General features: G+C 39.5%; 1 protein-coding gene across 1 annotated transcript; it reads left to right on the top strand.

The window, feature by feature from the left end:
• The first annotated feature begins 2,873 nt into the window (after nt 1–2,873).
• LOC128531606 (zinc finger protein 420-like) lies at nt 2,874–20,221 on the top strand. Its single transcript, XM_053505636.1, has 4 exons — nt 2,874–3,029; nt 3,253–4,323; nt 15,946–16,629; nt 17,890–20,221. Exons 2-4 carry the CDS (start codon nt 3,288–3,290, stop codon nt 19,173–19,175), a joined length of 3,006 nt encoding a protein of 1,001 aa, XP_053361611.1. The 5' UTR covers nt 2,874–3,029; nt 3,253–3,287; the 3' UTR covers nt 19,176–20,221.
• The last annotated feature ends 4,742 nt before the right edge of the window (nt 20,222–24,963 follow it).

The following is a 24,963-nucleotide window of genomic DNA, read 5'->3' as shown; positions in this document are numbered from 1 at the left end:
GAACACAGCTGTTCAGCATCAGTCCTAAACACAAGCGCAGGGTCTGTTTTTGTCCTTAATTAAAAGACATCAATATGTTAATAATTTACACAATGATAACATGTTGTTTATGCTTAATGTTTATTTTGCGGGAAAAGGTAATAAGCAATATTTAAAATAAAACAAACCAGGAAGTAAGTGTTTCATACATTAAAGTGCTGTGTATAACTAAGTGCCCCAACAGACATAGTAACAGTATACAGAGTGTGTGCGCTGTGGGGGATTGGAAGGTGAACGAAGATAATCATTTACAAGACAAAAGACGTTCAGAGGTGTGTTATGCCCTAAACATCTTTGCATCTTTAATAAGCCACATTGGTTTTGGGTTAGAAGTAAAATTAACAAAAGACTGAGAAGCCCCGTAAACTTGACCCTGACAATAATAGTCGATTGTTTTTATATTTATGTTATATATATTATTATTATTTTTTTTAAATGTTTAAATTAACGTTTCAGAGTAGCCTATATAATTTGTCTTGTCATCTGTTTACAGCGTTGGCTGATTTTGTGATTGAGACCCATGGGTTACATTGAAATATTTTTATTAGTAGTAGTAAGCCAGTCTTTAGTAACCTTGGACAAATCACAATATAAGCCCTCTCTCTCTCACACACACACACACGTACACACACAAACAAATAAAACATGAAATCGCGTAAAACCAAATAAAACTATGGCAAAAAATATAAGCAGTAAAAATTACAGTAGTATCCTGTAGGTGATCCCTGTCCTGATAACAGGCGCTGACCCTCTGGACCTGTTTAGTTCTGTTAGTATTGTTTTTAAGTGTGAATGGTTATGGGGATTTAATCTGACCCTGCTGCCGCATTTATTCACCGTAGTGATAAGTGATTATTGTCCCATCAGATCTTTGATGGGGGAACGTTATACTGGTTAACTGACTAAAGACAGACTGATCCGTATGGACAGATATTTGTTCCAGATATTATGCGTTATTAATCGATTTGTTATGCCAATTTTTGACTATCAGCGAAAAAAAAAACATCAGCGAAAACATCAAAAATACAACGAAAACAAACCCAAGCAGAACTCAAATTTTAAGCTTTACTTTGCAGCAAAATATTATCTACCAGTGTATTAAACGGAAATAGATAAAATACACTGTAATGTAAAATACTGTACATAGCCCGCATTGTATTCCGTACCTACAACGACTGGTATAGATAAATTACAGATGTTACCATGTCTTTAAGTATTATTAAGGATATCGTGAAAAATATTGCAATAAGTAGTTTAATTAATTAATTAATTAATTAATTAATTAATTGAATCATTAATTAAAAACAGCATAAGCATCATGGGTTGTGTATTGAGTGATTTAAATCTGTTTTATGAATCGTTTTTTATCCCTCTTTTTTACCACATTATCTATTTATGAAACTATGTTGACGTAAGTTATGTTATATATATATTAAATATAGTAACTGGCTGTTTGGACACTGCAGTTAACTGAAGCAGTCAATGCTCCATCTGGCGGAATTATACAGCATTGCAACCATCTTTTTAGAAAGCGCAAGGGGGCGTTTCTGGGGCGGGGCATCGTTAACTACGTCATCGCGGGGGATCACATTCCGTGCACGGATCGAGCATGGTCCTGTCACGGTCCTGTCATGGACCTATCATGCTCCAAGCGGCTGTTTGACGTGGCTCCCACTGTAAATGGATGATCTGTGTTCCAAAACTTGAACTCTGGAAAATGGTGAGAAAGTCCTGCTCTTAAGGATATAACAGCATAGTTGTGATAGGCAATTTGTTTCTTTCACATTATCTGACTTAGTGATAGCATATACAGCCTAACCCGACCCAGATTTCCAGTCTTTCTATTAGTATGTTATGATCGACAGTGTCAAACAGCACTAAGATTTAGCAGTACCAACACTGATATTTTGCCAGAATCAGAATTTAAATTAATATCATTTATTCTCTTTATGAGCGCTGTCTCTGTACTGTGATGCTCTCGGAAACCAGATTGAAAACTGTCCAGGTATCCATTTAAGTTTAAGTGGTTGTGTAGTTTTCACAATCAGTTAAAACAATGGCACTCTGCCCGAAAGGACAGAGCAGGTTCTGCTTTCTGAGAAGGCTCAGGTCTTTCAACATCTGCAATACCATTCTTCGGATGTTTTACAAATCTGTTGTGACGAATGTCGTTTTCTATGCTGTGGTCTGTTGGGGCTTTAACATGAAAGTGGCAGACAGAAACAGACTGGACAAGGTCATTAAAAGGGCCGGATCTGTCCTGGGGATGGAGCTGGACTCTGTTGATGTTTTGGCAAGGAGGAGGATTCTGTCTAAAATACACACAATCTTGAACAATCCTTCTCACCCCTGTACAGTATTCTCTCCGACCAGAGGAGCAATTTCAGCCAGAGACTGATTATGACCAGGTGTTCTACAGAACACCATAGGAGACCTTTTCTCCCAATGGCCATTAAATTATACAACTCGTCTCAGTAACGTTTACACTACGGGATACGGATTGTCAGTAGTTACTGTCCAATAAAACTTTTTTGACATTATTGTTCCCACAACTCAAGACAATTTCCCTCTGGAATTAATAAAGTTCTTTGAATCTTGAATCTTTGAATCTAATGGTGTGTAGTCTTTGTCTAGGTGCTAGATGCAGATAGAGGTAAGATTTAGAGAAAAAGAGAAACTATTACTGAGGAATCACTGATCTCTGTCATTTTAAACTACATTTTAGGTTTACTGAACAGAATAAAACAGACTGTAAATAGATTCTTAATGGTTCTGTTCACCATCCAGTCCAGTAGGGGGCAGTGAAACACCCAACTAAAAGACAAAGGAGAAGAAGAGCTGAAGACGTTGTGCCACTTGGACGGCCTAGTTATCCAGCTAAGCTAAAACAATCTCTACATTTAGCTGTTTCTACCTGCAGTTTTACAGAGAATCTTAAATCAGTTCAATTAAAAACAGCATTTGGAGAGGATTAACTCACTGATCCTGAGGTAAGTTAAAGTCTAAACACTTACTGACTGGATCCTACATAGAGCTCTGTTTAGGTAATAGTGTCTGTAGTACCAGAAAATAATAATAATAATAATAATAATAATAATAATAATACATTCAATTATAATTATTGAATAAAATTAAATAAGTCATTATATATTGCTATTGTACAATGTTTTGTATTTTTCATGATGATGAATTCTATTTTCTTTCCTTAACCAGAGATAAAGAAGAACAAAAGCCGTATTCTTTGTACTATGACCAGTCAAGAAGAAACTCAGACAGACCTTCACCACTGCTTAGTGTGTGGAAAGAGTTTTAGTCAAGAGAAGGATCTCACAGCACACCAGCGCATCCACAGACAAGACAAACCACATCAGTGCTCACAGTGTGGAAAGAGTTTTAATTATAAGTATCTTCTACAACAACATCAGCGCACTCATACAGGAGAGAAGCCACATCAGTGCTCACAGTGTGGAAAGAGTTTCTTTCATAAATATCGTCTCCAACAACATCAGCACATTCATACAGGAGAAAAACCGCATCAGTGCTCACAGTGTGGAAAGAGTTTCATTTATAAATATCTTCTCCAACAACATCAGGGCAATCACACAGGAGAGAAGAAGCCGCATCAGTGCTCACAGTGTGAAAAGAGTTTCAGTTATAAATGTTATCTCCAACAACATCAGCGCACTCATACAGAAGAGAAGCTGCATCAGTGCTCACAGTGTGGAAAGAGTTTTACTCAAAAGTGTTATCTCAAGAAACATCAGCGCATTCACACAGGAGAGAAGCTGCATCAGTGCTCACAGTGTGGAAAGAGTTTCAATTATAAATGTCTTCTCCAACAACATCAGCGCATTCATACAGAAGAGAAGCCGCATCAGTGCTCACAGTGTGGGAAAAGTTTTACTCAAAAGTGTTATCTCAAGAAACATCAGTGCGTTCACACAGGAGAAAAGCCGTATCAGTGCTCTCAGTGTGGGAAGAGTTTTAATCAAAAGGATTATCTCAAGAAACATCAGCGCCTTCACACAGGGGACAAACCGTTTCACTGTTCACAGTGTGGAAAGAGTTTTAATCAAAGCGGCACTCTTCGAGAACATCAGCGTATTCACACTGGGGAGAAGCCATATTACTGCTCAGAGTGTGGGAAGAGTTTTAGTAATTCAAGCAATTTCCAACAACATCAGCGTATTCACACTGGAGAGAAGCCGTATTACTGCTCCATGTGTGGAAATAATTTTTCTCGAATCAGCTCTTTTAACAAGCATCTACGTACGCATACTGAAGGATAGGAAAAAAGTATTCTTAAGGTACAGATGAAGCACTTTTAAACAGCTGGCTGGTCCGTGAAAGGACCTTGAACTATCCGTGACAATTCCTTGAATTGTCCATGCATGGAACATGATCCCCCGCGATGATGCAGTGAACGAAGCCCCGTCCTATGAATGCCCCTTTGTTTTTTAATTTTTAATAAAATGGTTGCAATGCTGTATAATCCCCCCAGGTGGTGCAGTGACTGATTCAGTTAACTGCAGCTCTTGCATTGTCCACATATTTTCATGATTAAATCAAGTTTGTCATCTTGGAGATACATATATACAGTACAAAGTACCGCTCCCGAACTATGCTTTTCATGCATGCAACATCGGGCCACTGCCACTCTCAAATACTTTCAAAATAATAATATAAAAACATTTGAATGTCAGACGAAATGTATTTTAATTCTGCACCAATATGTTTTACATAAATAAATAACTCGACTAAGTATGGGCTTTAGTTCAATTCAATTCAATTTTATTTGTATAGAGCTTTTAGCAATTTTCATTGCCGCAAAGCAGCTTTACACAATCAAAAGAATTATTTAAGTTTGTATGAAATGTGAATTTGTATGAATCAAAATGGTCAGTTTGTCCCTGTTGAGCAAGCCGAGGGCGACAGTGGCAAGGAAAAACTCCCTGAGATGGTAATAGGAAGAAACCTTGAGAGGAACCAGACTCAACAGGGAACCCATCCTCATTTGGGTGAAACAGAAAGCAGTAAATGATCTGCATTTATACAGTGTGTAGGGTGGGAGGCAGTTCAGCTATAATAGCTGATGTTAATTGATGTTAATATGAAGTCCAGGTAGTTATTGAAGACCCAGGTAGACTTGTAAGAAGTTCCAGTCCTGAACTATCGAACTGTCAAGTCTCCAGAGAAACAGTTGCCAACACTAGTCAAGGCCAAAACCATTTTCTAGGTAGAGAGAATCATTCCCAGACACCAGACGCATCCCAGAGAGACACACGGGGCATCCATGTGACGAGATCTTCAGCCAGGAGTGGGGTTTTAGGATGGGTCAGACAGGTCCGGAGGGCAGAAGGAGTCTGGATCACTGGCAGCTCGGCAACGACGTGTAGCTCAACAGAGAGAGAGAAAGAGTGAAAGGGGGAGACAGGAGGAGAGAGGAAAGAGAAAGAGGGGGGAAAGAGAAGAAGAGGAGAGATGGTAGTAAGGTATGGTCACAGTCACACAATGTATAATGTGAATGTATATTAACTGTAGAGTGCAAGCAGAGACTCCGGCAGGACTAACTATGACAGCATAACTAAAAGGGAAAGCCAGAAGGAAACACAAACATGAGGGCTTCCTGAGATGTAAAGCAAACAATCACCTGATCAATGAGAGTGAGGAAGACAGCATCCAAACATACCAGTTCACCATAATACTCTACGTCCATGAGTCCCCCAGATCTGCTCCTTTACCTATGGCAAATCTATTTTTTTTTTTATATATATTTTTATTGATATTTAACAACAACAAAAAAACAGAGCCAGATCAATATACAATCGACACCGACAGCAAACATTTAAACACAAACAATAATTTGTATGGCAAATCTATTTATAAAAATGCTTGGCTAAATAAATAGGCTTTTAGCCTGGACTTGAACACTGAGACTGTGTCTGAGTCCCGAATACTATTTGGAAGACTATTCCATAATTTTGGGGCTTTGTAAAAAAAAGCTCTGCCCCCAGCTATATTTTTCATAATATGCGGTACTGACAAGCAGCCTGCATCCTTATATCCTGCATACTTTGATCGAAGTAGGCGTGGCGGATCGTAAGATACTAGCAGTTCGCTCAGATACCTCGGCGCGAGACCATTTAATGCTTTATATTTCAAAAGTAGTATTTTAAAATTAATGCGAAATTTCACAGGGAGCCAATGCAATGAAGATAAGATAGGGGTGATGTGCTCATATCTTCTGGTTCTAGTGAGGACTCTCGCTGCTGCATTCTGGACTAGCTGAAGCTTATTTATGCACCTAGCTGAACAACCAGACAGTAAGGCATTACAATAGTCCAACCTAGAGGTGATAAAAGCATGAACTAGTTTTTCTGCATCGTTTAGCGACAATATATTTCTTATCTTGGCAATATTTCTGAGGTGAAAGAATGCTATCCTGGTAATATTATCTACATGAGCTTCAAATGAAAGGCTGGAATCTATAATCACACCGAGGTCTTTCACTGTTGCATTTGATGGAACAGAAAGGCCATCTAAAGTTATGGTGTGTTACGTCCCCAGGTCTAGGGTCCCAGGGCGTAATAAATAATAAAATCTTACACGACCAAACCAACGTTTGTCTTTTTCTCTTTTATTTATTTTTACACACGCACACACCGGAAGCTCTCGGCTTCAGGGTTGGGCCAAGGCCAAAACAATAAACAAAAACCCTGCCCTATCTCCTCCCAGAAACTAACTAAACTACAAAGAAAAACTAAACCAAAAACACAGGGCTAAACTGACTCCCTAACTAAACATTCAAAACAGGAGAAAACGGGTCTAACTAAAATGGCACCCAACCCCTACTGCTTCCATAAATGTAAATGTATAAACTAACAAAAAATAACTATTTACAATATTTACAAACATATAACATTTAACATAAACAAAAGAGAACAAAAACTCACACCACACACTCACAACACAGGCGCGACCCAACAGCTTTCTATTTTTTAACATAAACAAGCACAAGCAACAATCTCCAAAACAACATCACACAGCGCGCGCTTCCGGCTTCCCTCGATGATCTTAAAAAGACGCGCAGGTCCAAAGACGGCCAATCCTGGCGCACGTCACGCACGTCCAATCAGGGCGGGGCCACCTGCAGGAAAGGGAGAGCAAGAGAGAGAGAAAAAGAGCGCGCGTGCACGCCGCCACCAGCATCCGCGCCTCTACGCCTACATTTACATGCCACACACACGGGCATGTAACAGGTGTGATCTAAAATTTTACTCCTAGCTGTATGCGGTCCTATGACTAGAACTTCTGTCTTATCCGGATTAAGCAGAAGGAAGTTAATTAGCATCCAATTTCTTATGTCCTGCACACATTGCTCAATTTTAGTAAGCTGTTTTTTCTCATCAGGTTTAGCTGAGACATATAACTGTATCGTCAGCATAACAATAAAAACTAATACCATGCTTACGGATTATGTTGCCCAGAGGAAGCATGTAAAGGGAAAAAAGCAGTGGACCTAAAACTGAATCCTGCGGAACGCCAAACTCCACTAGAGAACATGCAGAATAATCACCATTTAAGTCTACATACTGATAACGATGGGTCAGATAGGATCTGAGCCAGGAGAGGGCTGTACCCTTAATTCCTACTACATTTTCTAATCTGTGAAGAAGAATAGCGTAATCAATGGTGTCAAAAGCTGCACTGAGGTCGAGTAATACAAGCATAGTTACACAACCCTGAACAGAGGCCAATAGGAGGTCATTTACTACTTTAACTAGTGCTGTCTCTGTACTGTGATAAGGCCTAAATCCTGACTGATACAGTTCATGTATGCCATTTCTATGTAGATATGAGCATAGCTGCTCCACTACTATCTTTTCCAGAATCTTAGAGATAAAGGGGAGGTTTGATATTGGCCTGTAACTGGACAGCTGACAGGGGTCGAGGTCAGGTTTCTTAATTATTGGTTTGATAACTGCTAATTTAAAAGATTTTGGAACATAACCAATGCTGAGTGAAGAATTAATTATTCTCAACAGGGGTTCTGTTATTGCTGGTACTATCTGTTTAAGAAAATGTGTCGGTACAGGATCTAATATACAGGTTGATGAATTAGCAGAAGAGATGAGTGAAATTAGTTCATTCTCTTCAATGGGAGTAAAGTATTCTAGGTTCTGATCTGACATGGCTAGATTAACATCTGCATCAATTACATTGTTCGGTTTCAAAACCTCAATTTTATGCCTAATATTTACAATTTTATTATTAAAAAAGTTCATGAAGTCCTCACTATTGCATGATGTTGTGGAGATTTCTGCAGTGGTCTTATTTCTGGTTAATTTGACTACAGCATTAAATAAAAATTTCTGATTATTTTTGTTATTTTCTATAAGAGTGGAGAGATATGTTGATCTAGCTACACTAAGAGCTTTTCTATAGTTCAGGATGCTCTCCTTCCATGCTATTTGAAATACTAACAATTTAGTTTGACGCCATTTACGTTCTAATTTCCGAGCGGTCTGTTTTAAAGTGTATGATGAATATACATTATGTATTAATGAATATTAAAATCTCCAGCAATTAACGCTTTGTCTACAGAAACGACTAGGTTTGAGAAGAAATCTGCAAATTCACTAAGAAATTCAGAGTACGGCCCTGGAGGTCTGTAAATGACAATTAGCGGAATAGACTGAGCTGACTTAATATAGTTAAATACACTTATGTTACTATAAAGAATTTCAAATGAATTAAATTTGTGTTCGTGTTTTTGTACAATAGTCAAATTATCGTTGTGAATAACTGCGACGCCTCCTCCTCTACCAGTTATCCGAGGCTGGTGTATGTAGCTGTATCCAGGAGGACTAGCTTCATTTAGAGCTACATACTCGTCCTGTTTAATCCAGGTTTCTGTTAAACAGAGTAAATCAAACTCCTGATCTGTGATAATTTTATTAACTATAACTGCTTTAGATGCAAGAGATCTAATATTTAACAGTCCTAGCTTCAGATACATTTACATTTACATTTAGGCATTTGGCAGACGCTCTTATCCAGCATTTTTATCTCATTACACATCTGAGCAATTGAGGGTTAAGGGCCTTGCTCAAGGGCCCAACAGTGGCAACTTGGTGGTTGTGGGGTTTGAACCTGGGATCTTCTGAACCGTAGTCCAATGCCTTAACCACTGAGCTACCCCTGGTCTTTATGTTAATTAAATTACTAAAACAGACTTTCTGAGTATTTCGAAATTTGTTTTTAGCTCTGGGAACAGACACAGTCTCAATATGATGAACCCTGAGTGATGACTCTATTCAGCTAGCAGACGGTTGGTTTAGCCTGTCTGTCTGCTCCCTGGCCTGGGCTCTGGATTGTCACCGATTAACTAGGCCTCTTCTGAGACTATGAGCTATACTGCAAGAAATAAGAGCAGCACCTTCCCGAGTGGGATGGACACCGTCCCGCCCTAACAGGCCAGTTTTGCCCTTAAAGGTCTTCCAATTATCAATGAAGCCCATGTTGTTTTCAGAGCACCACCTGGACATCCAGCGGTTCAGCGACCATAACCTGCTGTAACCTATGTCACCACGTCTCATTGGGATGGGACCAGAGCATACTACTCCATCGGAGATCGCCTTCGCTAATTTAAACACCTCTATTAAGTTATTCTTACTAACCTCTGACTGACGAAGGCGTATATCATTAGCTCCAGCATGTACCACTATCTTGGAGAACCTGTGCTGTCCTAGAGCCCTAAGATTACCTGCTATGTCCGGTGCTCTGGCTCCCGGGATACACCTAACCACTGCCGCTGGCGCCCCTAAAGGCCTGGCTAATTTCACATGTCTCATTATAGAGTCTCCTATAACCAGAGCTCTTTCAGGTTTCTCAGTGGGTGCATCACTGAGGAGAGCAAACCTGTTGAACACGTGAAGCGCAGAAGAGGTGTGCTCCGGTGAGCTAGCATTAGCGTTAGCTTTGGCTGAACGAGTATGCCGCCGAGTCGTCACCCACTTGCCCCGCTGTGAGGGCTCTACTGCCGGAGTCGGGGGCTGGTTATCTCCGCCTGTGGCACCCAGACTGTCCGCTACGGGAATAACGCTGCTCTCACTCTCTCTAACCCTATCTAAAGTCTGGATGCGCTCCTCTAACGCTGATATCTTCTCCGTCAGAGTGCTCACTAACACACACCTATCACAAGTAAAATTACCACTAACGACGGAGGAAGAATGTCTAAACATCCTGCACTCTACACACTGAACAAGCTGAATATTAGACATTATATCGTACCTGAGTCGGAGTTTAGTTGTTTTGAGCTGGATTCCGTTTGTTGTTTTTAAACGAGGAAACTCGCGCGTCCTCCAATAAGAGCAGAAAAAGGCAAAGCCAAATAGTAGGAAGATGTAAAAACTAGTTGCTATTAATATTATTATTGTATAAATGAAAAAGTTATGTAATTTAAACGCTAATACAAACAAAGCTTTAGTAATTTCATTCTTACGAAAGGTCATGAGTAATTAGGTTTTTTTTTTAACACAATGTGTTACAATGTATAGCGATATTGACACGATGTATTGCATATTAACACGATGCAACTTTACACCTATGGACAAAGTGGTGCACATTCACAGGACCCACTTCATCACAAGACACATGGAGCTGGACTCTGTTGATTTTGTGGCAAGAAGGGGGATTCTGTCTAAAATACACACAATCTTGAACAATCCTTTCTTACCCCTATACAGTATTCTCTCCGACCAGAGGAGCAATTTCAGCCAGAGACTGATTATGACCAGGGGCCTCATGTATAAAATTTTGCGTAGATTTCATCCTTAAAGTGTGCGTACGCACATAAGGCAGAATTTGCGTATGCACAAAAGTTTTCAGATTTATAAAACCGTACGTACGCCAGAACCTGCGCAAGGTTCGCATTTCAAATCACAATTATCTGAATATTGTGCGCAGGTGCACATGCTTATAGCTTACCCCAATCTCCTCCCGAAATAACCATATTTGGAGGTTAAGACCGCCTATTTTGAATATGTATGATTTCCCTGCATATTAATACGACCGATAATTGTCATTGATCTGTTTGGCTAAAAATGGAAGAACAGAAACGAAAAGCAAAAAAAAGAAACTTCATCGACTGCGAGATGGAGGTACTGCTGTCTGAGGTGGAGGGCCGAAAAAAAGTTTTATTTGGTGGGCTCTCTGCGGGCATTTCAAATAAAAGAAAGATGTTAGAATGGGAGCAAGTAACAGAAGCAGTCAATGCTGTTACCTCGGTGCCTCGCACAGTCCAAGAGACAAAAAAAATGGTCTGACTTAAAAGTAGTCGTAAAAAAAGAATATGTGCACATAGGCACAGTGTCGTCACAACTGGTGGTGGTCAAGGAATCACTGACCTCTCAGCCTTTGATGCAAGGATGGGTGCGATTATAGGAGAAACAGGATTAAATGGAGTTCTTCCATAATTCCAAGGTGATACGGATGTGATTTGCGGTGACGATGGTAAGTAGATATATCTACACATTATATAAGTTTTTGTCTGTTTAAAATTCTGCTTTTTTACTGTGGATAATTTAAATCAACCAATTCAAATTCCGCGGAAGTGGAAAGTCCTAAAATATCCAAGTGACAAATCTAGAAATAGATGCAGCTGCCCTTAAGATATTCGTTTATTAAAATAGTCGATTTTCTTGTTTATTTATATGCAATAAATTTAACTTAAAAAGACAAAAGCAAGTCATCAAGTGCACATTTTATTTCACACATTTACAGATATGCAATACAACCTTTATTTAATTAAACGTTTTTTTTTAATGATTAAAGGAATGCCTTCAAGCCCGGTGAGTGGTCCAAGTGGGGTAGACAAGGGATGTAGGCTTAATTCCTACGTGCCACCGCCGCCGCCATCCTGTTTGCCTCCACCACCATCCTGTGTGCCACCACCAGCATCTTGTGTGCCTCCACCAACGTCCAGTGCCGCCATCATCAAATGCCCAAGCAACCCCATCCTGTGCGCAATCCAGTGCATCATCATCATCATCATCCTTTGTGCCACCACCGACCGCTGGTAACTCAAGGCGTGTACTGACGGAAGAAGTCATGCAGACCCAACGTCACATGGTTCATGCTGTTAATGCGGTGTGTTCTGAACTGAAAGAAATAAAAACTATTTTGTCAGAAATAAGTGGTTCACCTAAAGAACTTGTGAAAAAATAAAAAGTTTAAATTCACTTCCCTTTTTACATTCCATTTATTACATTTATACGCCGCTGTATTGCCATAGCATTATGCACTGCATTAGGAGGGCCAGGGCCGGGTTCATTATCTTCAGGATAGGCATTCGATGGAACAGGTATACCATTTTTTTGAGCAATGTTGTGCAACACTGCGCAAGCCACCACAATGCGGCAAACCTTTGTAGGGCTGTACAATACTGTGCCACCAGACGTATCCAAGCACCTCCAGCGTCCTTTTAGCAGACCAATAGTGCGTTCGACCACTGAACGCGTCCGGCAACGTTTCAATGTTTTTGTTCAGTTGGGGGTCTAGTTCGTGGAGTTAGCAGCCACGTTCTAAGGGGATAACCACTGTCTCCTGAGAGGTAAAACATTTACAATTTTTTAAAAGAAAATATACAGAAAAATGAATGTAAATACAATGGGACAATTAATATAACATTTCAAGTACTAGGCAGAGGTTTATATTATAAGAATACTTTAAAGAAAGTACATGCTTGTAAAATAGCCTCCAGATAGCTTTTTGTTTTTTCCAGGGCAAGATTGATTCAATATAACATTTCACTTAATTTTTAAATGCTATAAAACATGTTTTGTTTTCTGAAAATTTGCATTGATTAATATAAAATTTTGCATTAAAAAATATTAAAATAAGTGTGGGGTTGTTTATCATTGGAGATTATAATTATACCTAAAATAAAAAAACATTTTAAAAGGTATGCTTTAAACACATTTGCATCATTACTCAATTACAATTACATGCGCATTGTTGCCGACTTACCAAGAAACCATCCATCACGCACAGCTCCTGTTTGCAGACTGTTCCCTACTCTACTGTTGGACAAAATTTAGGAATCATGAGTTGACCCCGGCCATCTCGCAACTACATTTGTCAGAGACATATGCGCATCACATATGATCTGCACGTTCAAAGAATGAAAATGTTTTCGGTTAACAAAAGCAAATTCATTCTCAGATGGTGCCTTTATTACAACATGAGTGCAGTCAATAGCACCGATTACATTGGGAAAACCGGCGATTGCTGCAAATTGCATTTTGATGTTGGCCTGTTCAGCTTGCGTGTAAGGAAAAAAGAAGTATCGGGGTGCCATCCCCACTCTGGCATCCCATACATTCAAGTTCAAGTTCAAGTAGGCTTTATTGTCATTACAACCATATACAGTTAGTACACAGTGAAACGAAACAACGTTCCTCTAGGACCAATGCGTACATATGGCATGACACGGCTCAGGGATGACTGCAACATACCCGATCGGTCTGCCAACTCTCGCTGGAAAGTACCAGTGGCCAAGTGGCCTAATGTGCGCATGGTTTCTCCGCGAGAATCTTTCCAATCCTGGCCGTAATTCAGAACACAATTCCAAGAAGATGGTTCTTGGGAATCGAAATCGGCTTAAGAGCCAATCATCATCATGAGCAAGGAAATCTGCACGGTCTCTGAAAACACGCTCCCTCCGTAGAGCGTCATTAGCAAGGTCTTCTAACAGCGCTAGAGCATCCATTATGATATGTTATATACGCACATACCTTTTTATAGCCCATTCATTTAAAAAAAAATTGTAAATTCAAAGTATTTGAACCTGGTTAAGAATGCTGATAATGATAATTCAGGTTGATGCAATTTGATTTATTGGGTGATGTAGGTGAGAAGTTTTTCATTTTAAATAGTTATTGCTATTTGGGCCAGTTGGTGTCGCCAAAACACATACTCTTCTAAAAAAATGCGTACGCACGGTCAAGAGCATCCTTACGGTGCGCACTTATTTACGCCAAGTTTTTTTAAAAATAAATCCCGATATGTGCGTGGAAAAATACGTACGCATATTTCTATGACTATTTTGTGCGTACGCAACGTTTATACATCAGGCCCCAGGTGTTCTACAGAACGCCACAGCAGATCTTTTATCCCAATGGCCATTAAATTATACCACTCTTCTCAGTAATGTTTACACGACGGGATATGAACTGTCAGTAGTTACTGTTCAACAATACTTTATCACACTACTGTTCCCACAACTCAAAACAATTTTGCTCTGGGATTATTAAAGTTCTTTGAATCTTAAATCTTTGAATCTAATAGTGTGTAGTCTTTGTCTAGGCGCTAGATGCAGATAGAGGTAAGATTTAGAGAAAAAGATCCGCCCAAATGGAATGAAAACTAGCCCAATTTTTCCGTGTCCATTCAGATTAGACAACGGCTGGATTCCCACAAAGAGCCTTAAAATAAACTTATATAAGTTTAAGTTTAAAGTATTGGCCTTTTGTCTTACCCAAATTCTTAATATCACACACTGTGTTTTTTTAATACACAATCTCATACAATAAAGGTCAAATAAGAACATGTCCTCTCTGATATTTTTTGACCCTAGTCAGAAGTACTAACTTGTACTTAACTTAACTTGTACAACAATAAGAGAGTATGGTTCATTTCCTACATCCTCCAAAAGGTCTTCATGTACTACTGGTCCTATCACTGAATTAATCAGTGCTGTGCATTTCGTTCGATGTAAACTAATGCCTTTTTTCGACATTTCTTTCACAACACTTCCTAAGGGGTCAACAGTGTAAGTGCTTGAGTGACAAGCAACATGGGCAGCCAGCTTCAACTCTGCCTCTTTCACAGGTGCATTATTTCTTAGAAAGGAACTGCCTGTGTTAAACAATGTTCTGGCATTTGAGAAAGGAGACGCAATTTTTTTAAAAATATATTTTTCAGTCGCAGCATGAGCTAGCAGATCAACGTGGTGAGCTCTTACTTCACATTTCCAGAACGCTTTTCTATCATCATTTGGAACTTTCCATACTTTCCCCATTTAGGGGAGAGTGAGGTAAGATGAGCCAGTGGGTAAGTTGACCCACCCCTTGTATCTAGGTAACTGTGTACATGTTTTGTCATGTGACCATAAATCCAGGAAGCACCCATCATTTCCATCCTGCTATATTAAAGAGGAGCACATTGGAGAAGGGGTAAGTCTGTTTTACACAAAAAAATGTTTTTTGCTTGTCAAAGTAAAATTTCTGCATATCAGGTAAATTGACTGTAATATCAAAAAAAATGTATCTGTGTCTAAAATGATATATTATACATGTTGGTGGCTTTCTAATATATAATATCATCTGAATAAGTTTTCTAAAGATTAGCCTAAATTTCTAAGCTAGCCCGTTTTTTTTCAAAATGGTGGCTATGGGGCAAAGTGATCCAAAGGCTATGGGGTAAATTGATCAGGCTGGATCAGTGAAGATGTCTTTGTTGTGTTCCTTGAACATCTGGTTCAGCAGACCAAGTGCTTCCCTGACCTGCCACTGCTGCTAATCATGGATAACCATGAAGCCCACATTTTACTGAAGGCTTTGGACCTAGCAAAAACAAGTGGTATTGTAATGCTCACAATTCCACCCCACACTTCCCATCGCCTTCAGCCTCTGGATAAGTGTGTGTATGGTCCATTTAAAACCTATTACAACAGAGCTCTTGATGGCTGGATGAGGTCCAACCCAGGCAAAACTGCCAGCATATACCAAATTGCTGGTTGTGTGAATGATGCTTTCATGTCAGCAATGACACCACGAAATATCTCATTGGGATTTAGAGCCACTGGGATTTTCCTTTACAACAGAGATATTTTCTCTGATGCAGAGTTTGAGCCATCCATGGTGTCAGACAGGCCCAACCTGGAGCAGCAGCCTGCCGCTGAAGGTGTTGCACCTGTGGTTTCAGCCTCTCTTTCTGCTGAGCTAAAAACTCAGAAAACTCCCAAAACTCAGCAGCCCAGGAAACAAACAAATCGAAAGTGTTCGAAGACACGAATCCTGACTGATACACCTGAAAAGCAGGCAATTGAGAGAGCCCATGAAGAAAGGAAAAATAAACTGAAAGGCAAAACAGAAATAACCCACAAAAAGCAAGGAATGCGGAAGAGGAAACAAACCCAGACAAAAATTGCAGTGGAAAGCAGCTCTGAGGAGAGTGATGTCCCCATCCCATTTGAAGACACTTCTGAGTATAAGAGTTCCAGCGATGAAAGAAGTGAACCAGATGTCTCAGATCTGGTAGTTGGTGACTTTGTCATCGTAAGATTTGCATCCAAATCCAGGAGCCACCATTACATTGGCCTGATTGACAGCTTTGCAGACAACGAAGTGAGTGCCAGATTTCTCAGAAGAATCCGAGGGATCACTGGCAGTAAGAAACCCACCTTTGTGTTCAAGGAAAATGATAAGGCATCTTTCCCACGCAATGATGTGCTGAAGAAGCTACCTCAACAGGCTGGAGGAACTGCAAGGAGGGAGCAACAGTTCATATTCCCCTGCAACCTTGATAGTTGGAATATTGAATAGTTCTTTTGAATAGATGGTTTTGAACTGGTGGTTTGTTTAAAAACTAACTGGTGGTTTGTTCTCACAGGTTTAAAACTGTTAAAATGGTTTGTTTTCACAATATGATCAGTTTTACATTTTAAAAACTACATGGTCAGTTTGCCCCAAGATGGCTCAGTTTACCCACTGACTAGGTTCAATTTACCCCTAATCTGGGGCAAGTTGAACCACAGAAGCATTTTTTTTATAGGTCATTATTTTGGATAGCTTCATCAGACATAGATTCTGATCATTACATTTGAAAGGAGACATCCTGAAATAAAGGAATATGTTATCATTCTATTTCTGTGTCATTTTTTCTCACATCCAGGGCAACATAAGTAAAAAGTGGCTCATCTTACCTCACTCTCCCCTACCTGACATTTTAGAATGCTGCTTGTTCATCCACAGACAACCGAACCGACGCTTCTGACCACAACGCTCTCATGGAGTGACGTGATGATGATGCTTGATTTGTGATGTCAAAAGCACCTGTGGCGCGCGCGCCTACTCGCGTCTCGCGAGCAGCAGCGTTTGTTGCCAAGTATTCAGTCCCGGGGATCAACACCCACTAATAAAAGGTTCCCTCTTATCTTTGTCCACAATTATTTTATTTTATTTATTTTCTTGCGGTCGCGGTACATTATAAATGTAGCCCAAAAAAAACGCAACCCGCAACTCCGTATTTTTCCCGCAACTCTTTTTCTAAAATAGCCCAATTGTGCGGGAAAACCGCTCCCCTGGCAACCATGTACTGAACAGAATAAAACCCACTGTGAATAGATTGTTAATGGTTCTGTTCACCATCCAGTCCAGTAGGGGGCAGTGAAACACCCAACTAAAAGACAAAGGAGAAGAAGAGCTGAAGACGTTGTGCCACTTGGACGGCCTAGTTATCCAGCTAAGCTAAAACAATCTCTACATTTAGCTGTTTCTACCTGCAGTTTTACAGAGAATCTTAAATCAGTTCAATTAAAAACAGCATTTGGAGAGGATTAACTCACTGATCCTGAGGTAAGTTAAAGTCTAAACACTTACTGACTGGATCTCACATAGAGCTCTGTTTAGGTAATAGTGTCCGTAGTACCAGAAAATAATAATAATAATAATAATAATACATTCAATTATAATTATTGAATAAAATTAAATAAGTCATTATATATTGCTATTGTACAATGTTTTGTATTTTTCATGATGATGAATTCTATTTTCTTTCCTTAACCAGAGATAAAGAAGAACAAAAGCCGTATTCTTTGTACTATGACCAGTCGAGAAGAAACTCAGACAGACCTTCACCACTGCTTAGAGTGTGGAAAGAGTTTTAGTCAAGGAAAGTATCTCACAGCACACCAGCGCATCCACAGACAAGACAAACCACATCAGTGCTCACAGTGTGGAAAGAGTTTTAATTATAAGTATCTTCTACAACAACATCAGCGCACTCATACAGGACAGAAGCCACATCAGTGCTCACAGTGTGAAAAGAGTTTCATTCATAAATATCGTCTCCAACAACATCAGCACACTCATACAGGACAAAAACCGCATCAGTGCTCACAGTGTGGAAAGAGTTTCATTTATAAATATCTTCTCCAACAACATCAGGGCAATCACACAGGAGAGAAGAAGCCGCATCAGTGCTCACAGTGTGGAAAGAGTTACATTTATAAATATCTTCTCCAAAAACATCAGCGTAATCATACAGGAGAGAAGAAGCCGCATCAGTGCTCACAGTGTGGAAAGAGTTTCAATTATAAATGTCATCTCCAACAACATCAGCGCACTCATACAGAAGAGAAGCCGCATCAGTGCTCACAGTGTGGAAAAAGTTTTACTCAAAAGTGTTATCTCAAGAAACATCAGTGCGTTCATACAGGAGAGAAGCCGTATCAGTGCTCACAGTGTGGGAAGAGTTTTAATCAAAAGGATTCTCTCAAGAAACATCAGCGCATTCACACAGGGGACAAACCTTTTCACTGCTCACAGTGTGGTAAGAGTTTTAATCAAAGCAGCACTCTTCGAGAACATCAGCGTATTCACACTGGGGAGAAGCCATATTACTGCTCAGAGTGTGGGAAGAGTTTTATTAATTCAAGCAATTTCCAACAACATCAGCGCATTCACACTGGAAACAAACCGTTTCATTGTTCACAGTGTGGGAAGAGTTTTACTCAAAGCGGCACTCTTTTGAAACATCAGCGCATTCACACTGGGGAGAAGCCGTATTACTGCTCAGAGTGTGGGAAGAGTTTTAGTAATTCAAGCGATTTTCAACAACATCGGCGCATTCACACTGGAAACAAACCGTTTCACTGTTCACAGTGTGGAAAGAGTTTTACTCAAAGCGGCACTCTTCTGCAACATCAGCGTATTCACACTGGCGAGAAGCCGTATTACTGCTCTATGTGTGGAAATAATTTTTCTCGAATCAGCTCTTTTAATAAGCATCTACGTACGCATACTGAAGGAGAGGAAAAAAGTATTCTTAAGGTACAGATGAAGCACTTTTAAACAGCTGGCTGGTCCGTGAAAGGACCTTGAACTATCCGTGACAATTCCTTGAATTGTCCATGCATGGAACATGATCCCCCGCGATGATGCAGTGAACGAAGCCCCATCCTATAAACGCCCCTTTGTTTTTTAATTTTTAATAAAATGGTTGCAATGCTGTATAATCCCCCCAGGTGGTGTAGTAACTGATTCAGTTAACTGCAGCTCTTGCATTGTCCACATATTTTCATGATTAAATCAAGTTTGTCATCTTGGAGATACATATATACAGTACAGAGTACCGCTCCCGAACTATGCTTTTCATGCATGCGACATCGGGCCACTGCCACTCTCAAATACTTTCAAAATAATAATATAAAAACATTTGAATGTCAGCCGAAATGTATTTTAATTCTGCACCAATATGTTTTACATATATAAATAACTAGGCTAAGTATGGGCTTTAGTAATTTTATTCTTACGAAAGGTCATAAGTAATTAAGAGTGTTTTTTTTTTTTTTTTTTTTAACACAATGTGTTACAATGTATAGCGATATTGACACGATGTATTGCATATTAACACGATGCAACTTTACACCTATGGACAAAGTGGTGCACATTCGCAGTCAGCGAACCCCACAATTTCCCACAAATTTCCCATGTGGCAAAATGGTTAAAGCCGCGATCCAGTTTCATTTGGTTTTACGCAGTTTCATGTGCTGTGTGCTGCCTTATTATGATTGGAGCTACACATCCTGCTCCTGTGCTCCCAGTGATCCAGACCCCATCTGCCCTCTGCACCTACTGACTCCCTGTGCTGAACTGGACTTCATGTTAATTTAAAGAATTTCTGTTATATTGTACTCTCAGCTGCATAACACACATGGTGTTATATCATCTCTATCTGTTATCACCCAAATGAGGATGGGTTCCCTGTTGAGTCTGGTTCCTCTCAAGGTTTCTTCCTATTGCCATCTCAGGAAGTTTTTCCTTGCCACTGTCGCCGTCACCCTTGGCTTGCTCATCAGAGAAATTTCATTCGTTCGTCTCGTTATTATCTAGACACATTTTTCTCACACATACACAATTTATTATTATTATTAATATATTTTTTATTATTTATTTATTTATTATTATTATTATTATTATTTTGAATTTCTTTCATCTTTGTGAAGCTGCTTTGAGACAATGACCATTGTTAAAAGCGCTATATAAATAAAATTGAATTGAATTGTGTGTGAGAGGGCGAGAGAGCTTATATTGTGGATTACTACTACCACTGCTAGTAATAATAATAGTTGTTGTAATATAAATTAAACCCATGAGTCTCATCACTAAATCAGCCAATGCCTACTGTATACTACTGTATTTTTTACTGCTTATAATTTTTGCCCTAGTTTCCTTTGGTTTTACGTGATTTCATGTGCTATGTTTGTGTGTGTGTGTGCGTGTATGTGTGCACGAGAGAGAGAGAGGGAGAGCTTATATTGTGATTTGTCCAAGGTTACTGAAGCCTGGCTTACTACTACTAATATAAATTATTTCAATGTAAGCCATGGGTCTCAATCACAAAATCAGCTAACACTGTAAACAGATGATACAAAAAATTATATACTCTGAAATGTTTTATTTAAACATTTAAAAAATCTATACAAAACAACAAATACTGTATGATATAACAAATTTTTATTCATATAATGCTGTAACATGCTCTTACACCGCATGTTACAGAAACCGATCAGTTATATTCACATATATATATATATATATATAATCACATAACGCACAAGTCATTTATTGTAGACTATTTGTTTAGTAATATCAGATTTATTTATATATCACTTTTAACAAGGGTTACCATCGCAATGCAGCTTTACAGAATTAAAAGACGATTAGAGAAATGAGAATGAAATGTGTGAGGAAATATGCTTGAATCAAAATGATCAGAGTGGCCATAAGGAGGGGTAATGAGTTTTGCTTCCAAGCTTAACTTGCAGATGCAAAAGGTGTCGTTTCCTAAAACATGATTTTTCCAACTTGGCGTTTTTTACAGATTCAGACAGATTGAATTTAGGAATGCACCCCGGGAGACTTCCGGTATGAGGCGTGCGGTATAGACGCGTTTTGCTCGCTCCCACAAATAACTCTTTAGTTAACTTATTAAACCTCAACACTTCGAGCATTAAGTTCCCAATATCCAGTATTAGGCTCTCCTAGTTTGATTTACTTTAAGAACATGTCGAAGACAAGGTCGAAAACTGCAGAAAAGGACGGGGATTCTCCTCCATTCAGTAGCATTACTATGGCCGAGATTAGCCTGTTGCTAGACGAGCATCGAACGGCCCTTGCAACCGATTTTAAGTCATCTTTTTTTTTTTTTTTTTTTTGCCAATTACTCCCCGTCACTAGGAGGCTCCCACACACATCAAGGCTACTACAACCACTCAGTCGGGAGGACGAAAGCTATCCCGTGTTTCCTCCGAACCACGTGACGCGAGCCGACCGCATCTTTTCGAACTGCTCGCTCACGCACCGTTAGGGGCGGAGTAACACACTCGGAGGAAAGCACTAGCCGCTCCTTCCGTGTGTGCGAGCTCACAAACGCCCCTGATTGGCTGTAGAGCCGTGATTAATGTGGGAGCACAAGTTCCTCTCATCCCTCCCCCCTGAGAGAGCTCGGCCAATCAGCTCTCTCTGTGCCCCCGGCTGTGAGAGGAAAACAGCATCACCCGGGGTTCGAACCAGCGATCTCCGGATAATAGGGCGAGCGCTTTACCACTGCGCCACTCGGAGGCTTAAGTCATCTTTTGACTCGTTGTCATCTACACTGGTCAGTATAAAATCCTCAATTGCTAATCTTGGTAAAAAAATTACTTCGCTGGAGGATAACGCAACTGAAACTGATCAGCGTCTTCAAAAACTTGAAAGCGCAAGCTGTAGTTTAAAAGCAGACCTTCTTAAAGCTAAACTAGCGGATCTGGAAGGTTGCAGCAGGTGCCAGAATATTAGAATCATTAGATTACCTAAGCAGATTGAAGGTCCGCGCCCAACCATATTTTTTTCCCATCATATTTTTGACACTTTCGGCAAGGACGTTCTTGCTTCGTCCCCCAAACTGGATCGGGCTCATCGGAGCCTCGCTCTGAATCCTGCTCCAGGAGAGAGGCCTTGACCTGTTATCCTGCGATTCCACCGCTTTTAAGCTAAAGACCTGTTTATTTGCGAAGCTCGCAGACGACATAAACGGCCATAAACTTCGCATATATGACGACTACAGTCCTGAGGTGGTCAAACAGCGGGCCGAGTATAAAAGCTCCATTAACGAGCTGTACAAGGGCGGGTATAAACCAGCATTACATTTTCCAGCTAGACTTCGCATCACACTGCCCAATGGAGAGAGGAAGTAGATTGTTTTTGTTTAGGTACTTTGTGTTATGTTTGTCAACTGTTGTTTGTGTGCTTTATTTGGATTTAATTATGTCTAATCTAGTTATTAACCCTTCCTTTGTGTTTTTTGTAACACCAGTCTTTAGATCTAAGCTATCTCTCAGAGACATCGGGTCAGATGGGCATGTTTTTTGCCTGAGCACCATTATACTATCTTTGCCCCCCATACCTATATGGCTCCAGGTGGTGCTTTGAGATGTGTTAGCTGGAATGTTAAAGGGCTCAATTCTCCAGTGAAACGTCACAAATTTATATCTCACCTGAGACACCTGAACACTAAACTTGCTTTTCTACAGGAAACCCACCTTAATGTTTCAGATCATCTTAAACTTCGTACTGGATGGGTGGGTCAGCTGTATCATTCTTCTTTTACAAATAATGCCCGAGGGATGGCTATACTTGTCCATAAATCAGTTCCACTCTCTGTTTCCAAGGTTATATCTGACCCGAATGGACGGTTTATACTGTAATTGTTGTAGGTAAAATAGATGGCTTCTCTCTGACTTTGGCAAATGTATATGGCCCTAACTGGGACAATGAATGCTTTTTCAAAAAAATTTTTTTTTGCTCTTTTCAATTTGAACTCCAGTCAACTTATTCTTGGGGGAGACTTTAACTGTTGCCTTGATCCTACCCTTGAACGTACATCTAGTAAAAATGTTGCATCAAAATCTGCTAAAATTATTCAAACGTTCATGGAGCAGTATGTAGTTTTTGATGTCTGGCGTTATTTCAACCCCAATGCCAGGCAATACTCTTTTTTTCTCTCAGGTTCATCACACCTTTTCTAGAATAGATTACTTTCTCATTGATGATAAATTACTCTCCGCAGTCAGTTCATGCTTTTATAATCCTATTGTAATTTCCGACTATGCTACAGTCGTAATGGACATTTCACTCCCAGGCGAACCTCTGTCACACTCCCCTTGGCACTTTTATCCCTTACTTCTCACTGAACCTGACTTTATCAAAGCTATCAATGATAGTGTTGATCTCTTCATTGACACAAATGTTAACTCTGATACATCTGCATCAACAATTTGGGAATTATGTAAAGCCTTTCTACGTGGGAGGATAATATCTTATTCTGCTTTTCAAACTAAGTTTACAGCAGAAAAACGCACTTCCCTCACTAAGACTATAGCAGAGCTACAAACTAAGTATGCACACTCACCGGACCCAGATCTACTTAAAGACCTGCTCATTTAAAGGGCAGAGTTTGATGTTATGTCCTCTAAGGAGGCTGTAGAATTGATTAAAAAAACACATCACAATTTTTATGAATTTGGAGACAAGCCCAGTAAGCTGCTTGCTCATCAAATTCGTCAATCAGCTTCATCATGAAATATTACGCAAATTAAAACTAATACTGGTATTACTTTAAATCCTCAAGCCATTAATAACCAATTAGGGACTTCTACACTTTACTTTATACCTCCGAGTGCCTATTTGATGTTCAGAGTCAGCTAAACAATTTCTTTAGACCTTTGGACATTCCTGTTATTGATCTTGTAATGTCAGCTAGACTAGATGAACCATTAACAGTCGAGGAGCTTAAAGGCGCTCTAATGGCAATGCAAAATGAAAAGAGTCCTGGACCCGATGGCTTTCCTGCGGAATTTTATGACATTCACGGACAAACTTTCCCCTTTATTGTTAATGATGTTTAATGAATCGTTACAGGTTGGCATCTTGCCCACCACACTGCCAAGCCACCATCTCAGTCTTACTTAAAAAGATAAAGACCCCTGTAGTGGCGTACCATTCGTACCACCTTTGCAGCTAGTTCATGAACAAGTATTTGCAAAAATGCGAATTAGACCGAATCTTCTTTCAAAAGAGTTTACTGAATAAATGCAAAACGAAAATACAAAGGTACAATAGACTCGATATAACTCGGTCAAAAAACTGTGCTGCTTCCATCCTCTATAACTGCAATCTGACCTAAATGTACGAACTAATGACATCATGACGTAATACTGCCGCAAGCCAAAAAAACAAACAAACAAAAAAAAATCTCTTTAAATTTTATAAATTATTAAATTATGCATTTTAGATAGTATAATTACTATGAATTCTTATTACATTCCAATATTAATTTTCACCATGTTTCACCTTTTTAACCAAATTATCATCACAATTGAATTACACATAACTGGCTCTTACATTATCCAGGCCCTAATTGTTAGGCTGGAGGACTAATCAATTATAAACTTAAAACATTAAGCGCCAAACTACTTAAACTTTAAATTTGTGTAAAGATCAACTTGTCTTCCTTTATTATTCTTCCAACGTTGCTTTTTTCAACAGGCATAGTTTATTTACAGGTCTTTTCAGAGTGTTGGTCTTGGTCTTCAGTTTC

This window comes from Clarias gariepinus, chromosome 1 (genome assembly GCF_024256425.1).
Source record: "Clarias gariepinus isolate MV-2021 ecotype Netherlands chromosome 1, CGAR_prim_01v2, whole genome shotgun sequence".
Lineage (NCBI taxonomy): Eukaryota > Metazoa > Chordata > Actinopteri > Siluriformes > Clariidae > Clarias > Clarias gariepinus.
The sequence above is the reverse complement of the archived record's forward strand: the minus strand, read 5'-3'. Positions and strand labels throughout refer to the sequence as shown.

Bases quoted from the DNA above. Each gene is read 5' to 3' on its own strand.
- LOC128531606 (XM_053505636.1), top strand. From the start codon at position 3,288: ATGACCAGTCAAGAAGAAACTCAGACAGACCTTCACCACTGCTTAGTG. The intron at 4,324-15,945 runs GATAGGAAAAAA...TCTCTGATGCAG, and splicing joins TCTACGTACGCATACTGAAG to AGTTTGAGCCATCCATGGTG. The intron at 16,630-17,889 runs GTTGGAATATTG...TTCCTTAACCAG, and splicing joins ATTCCCCTGCAACCTTGATA to AGATAAAGAAGAACAAAAGC.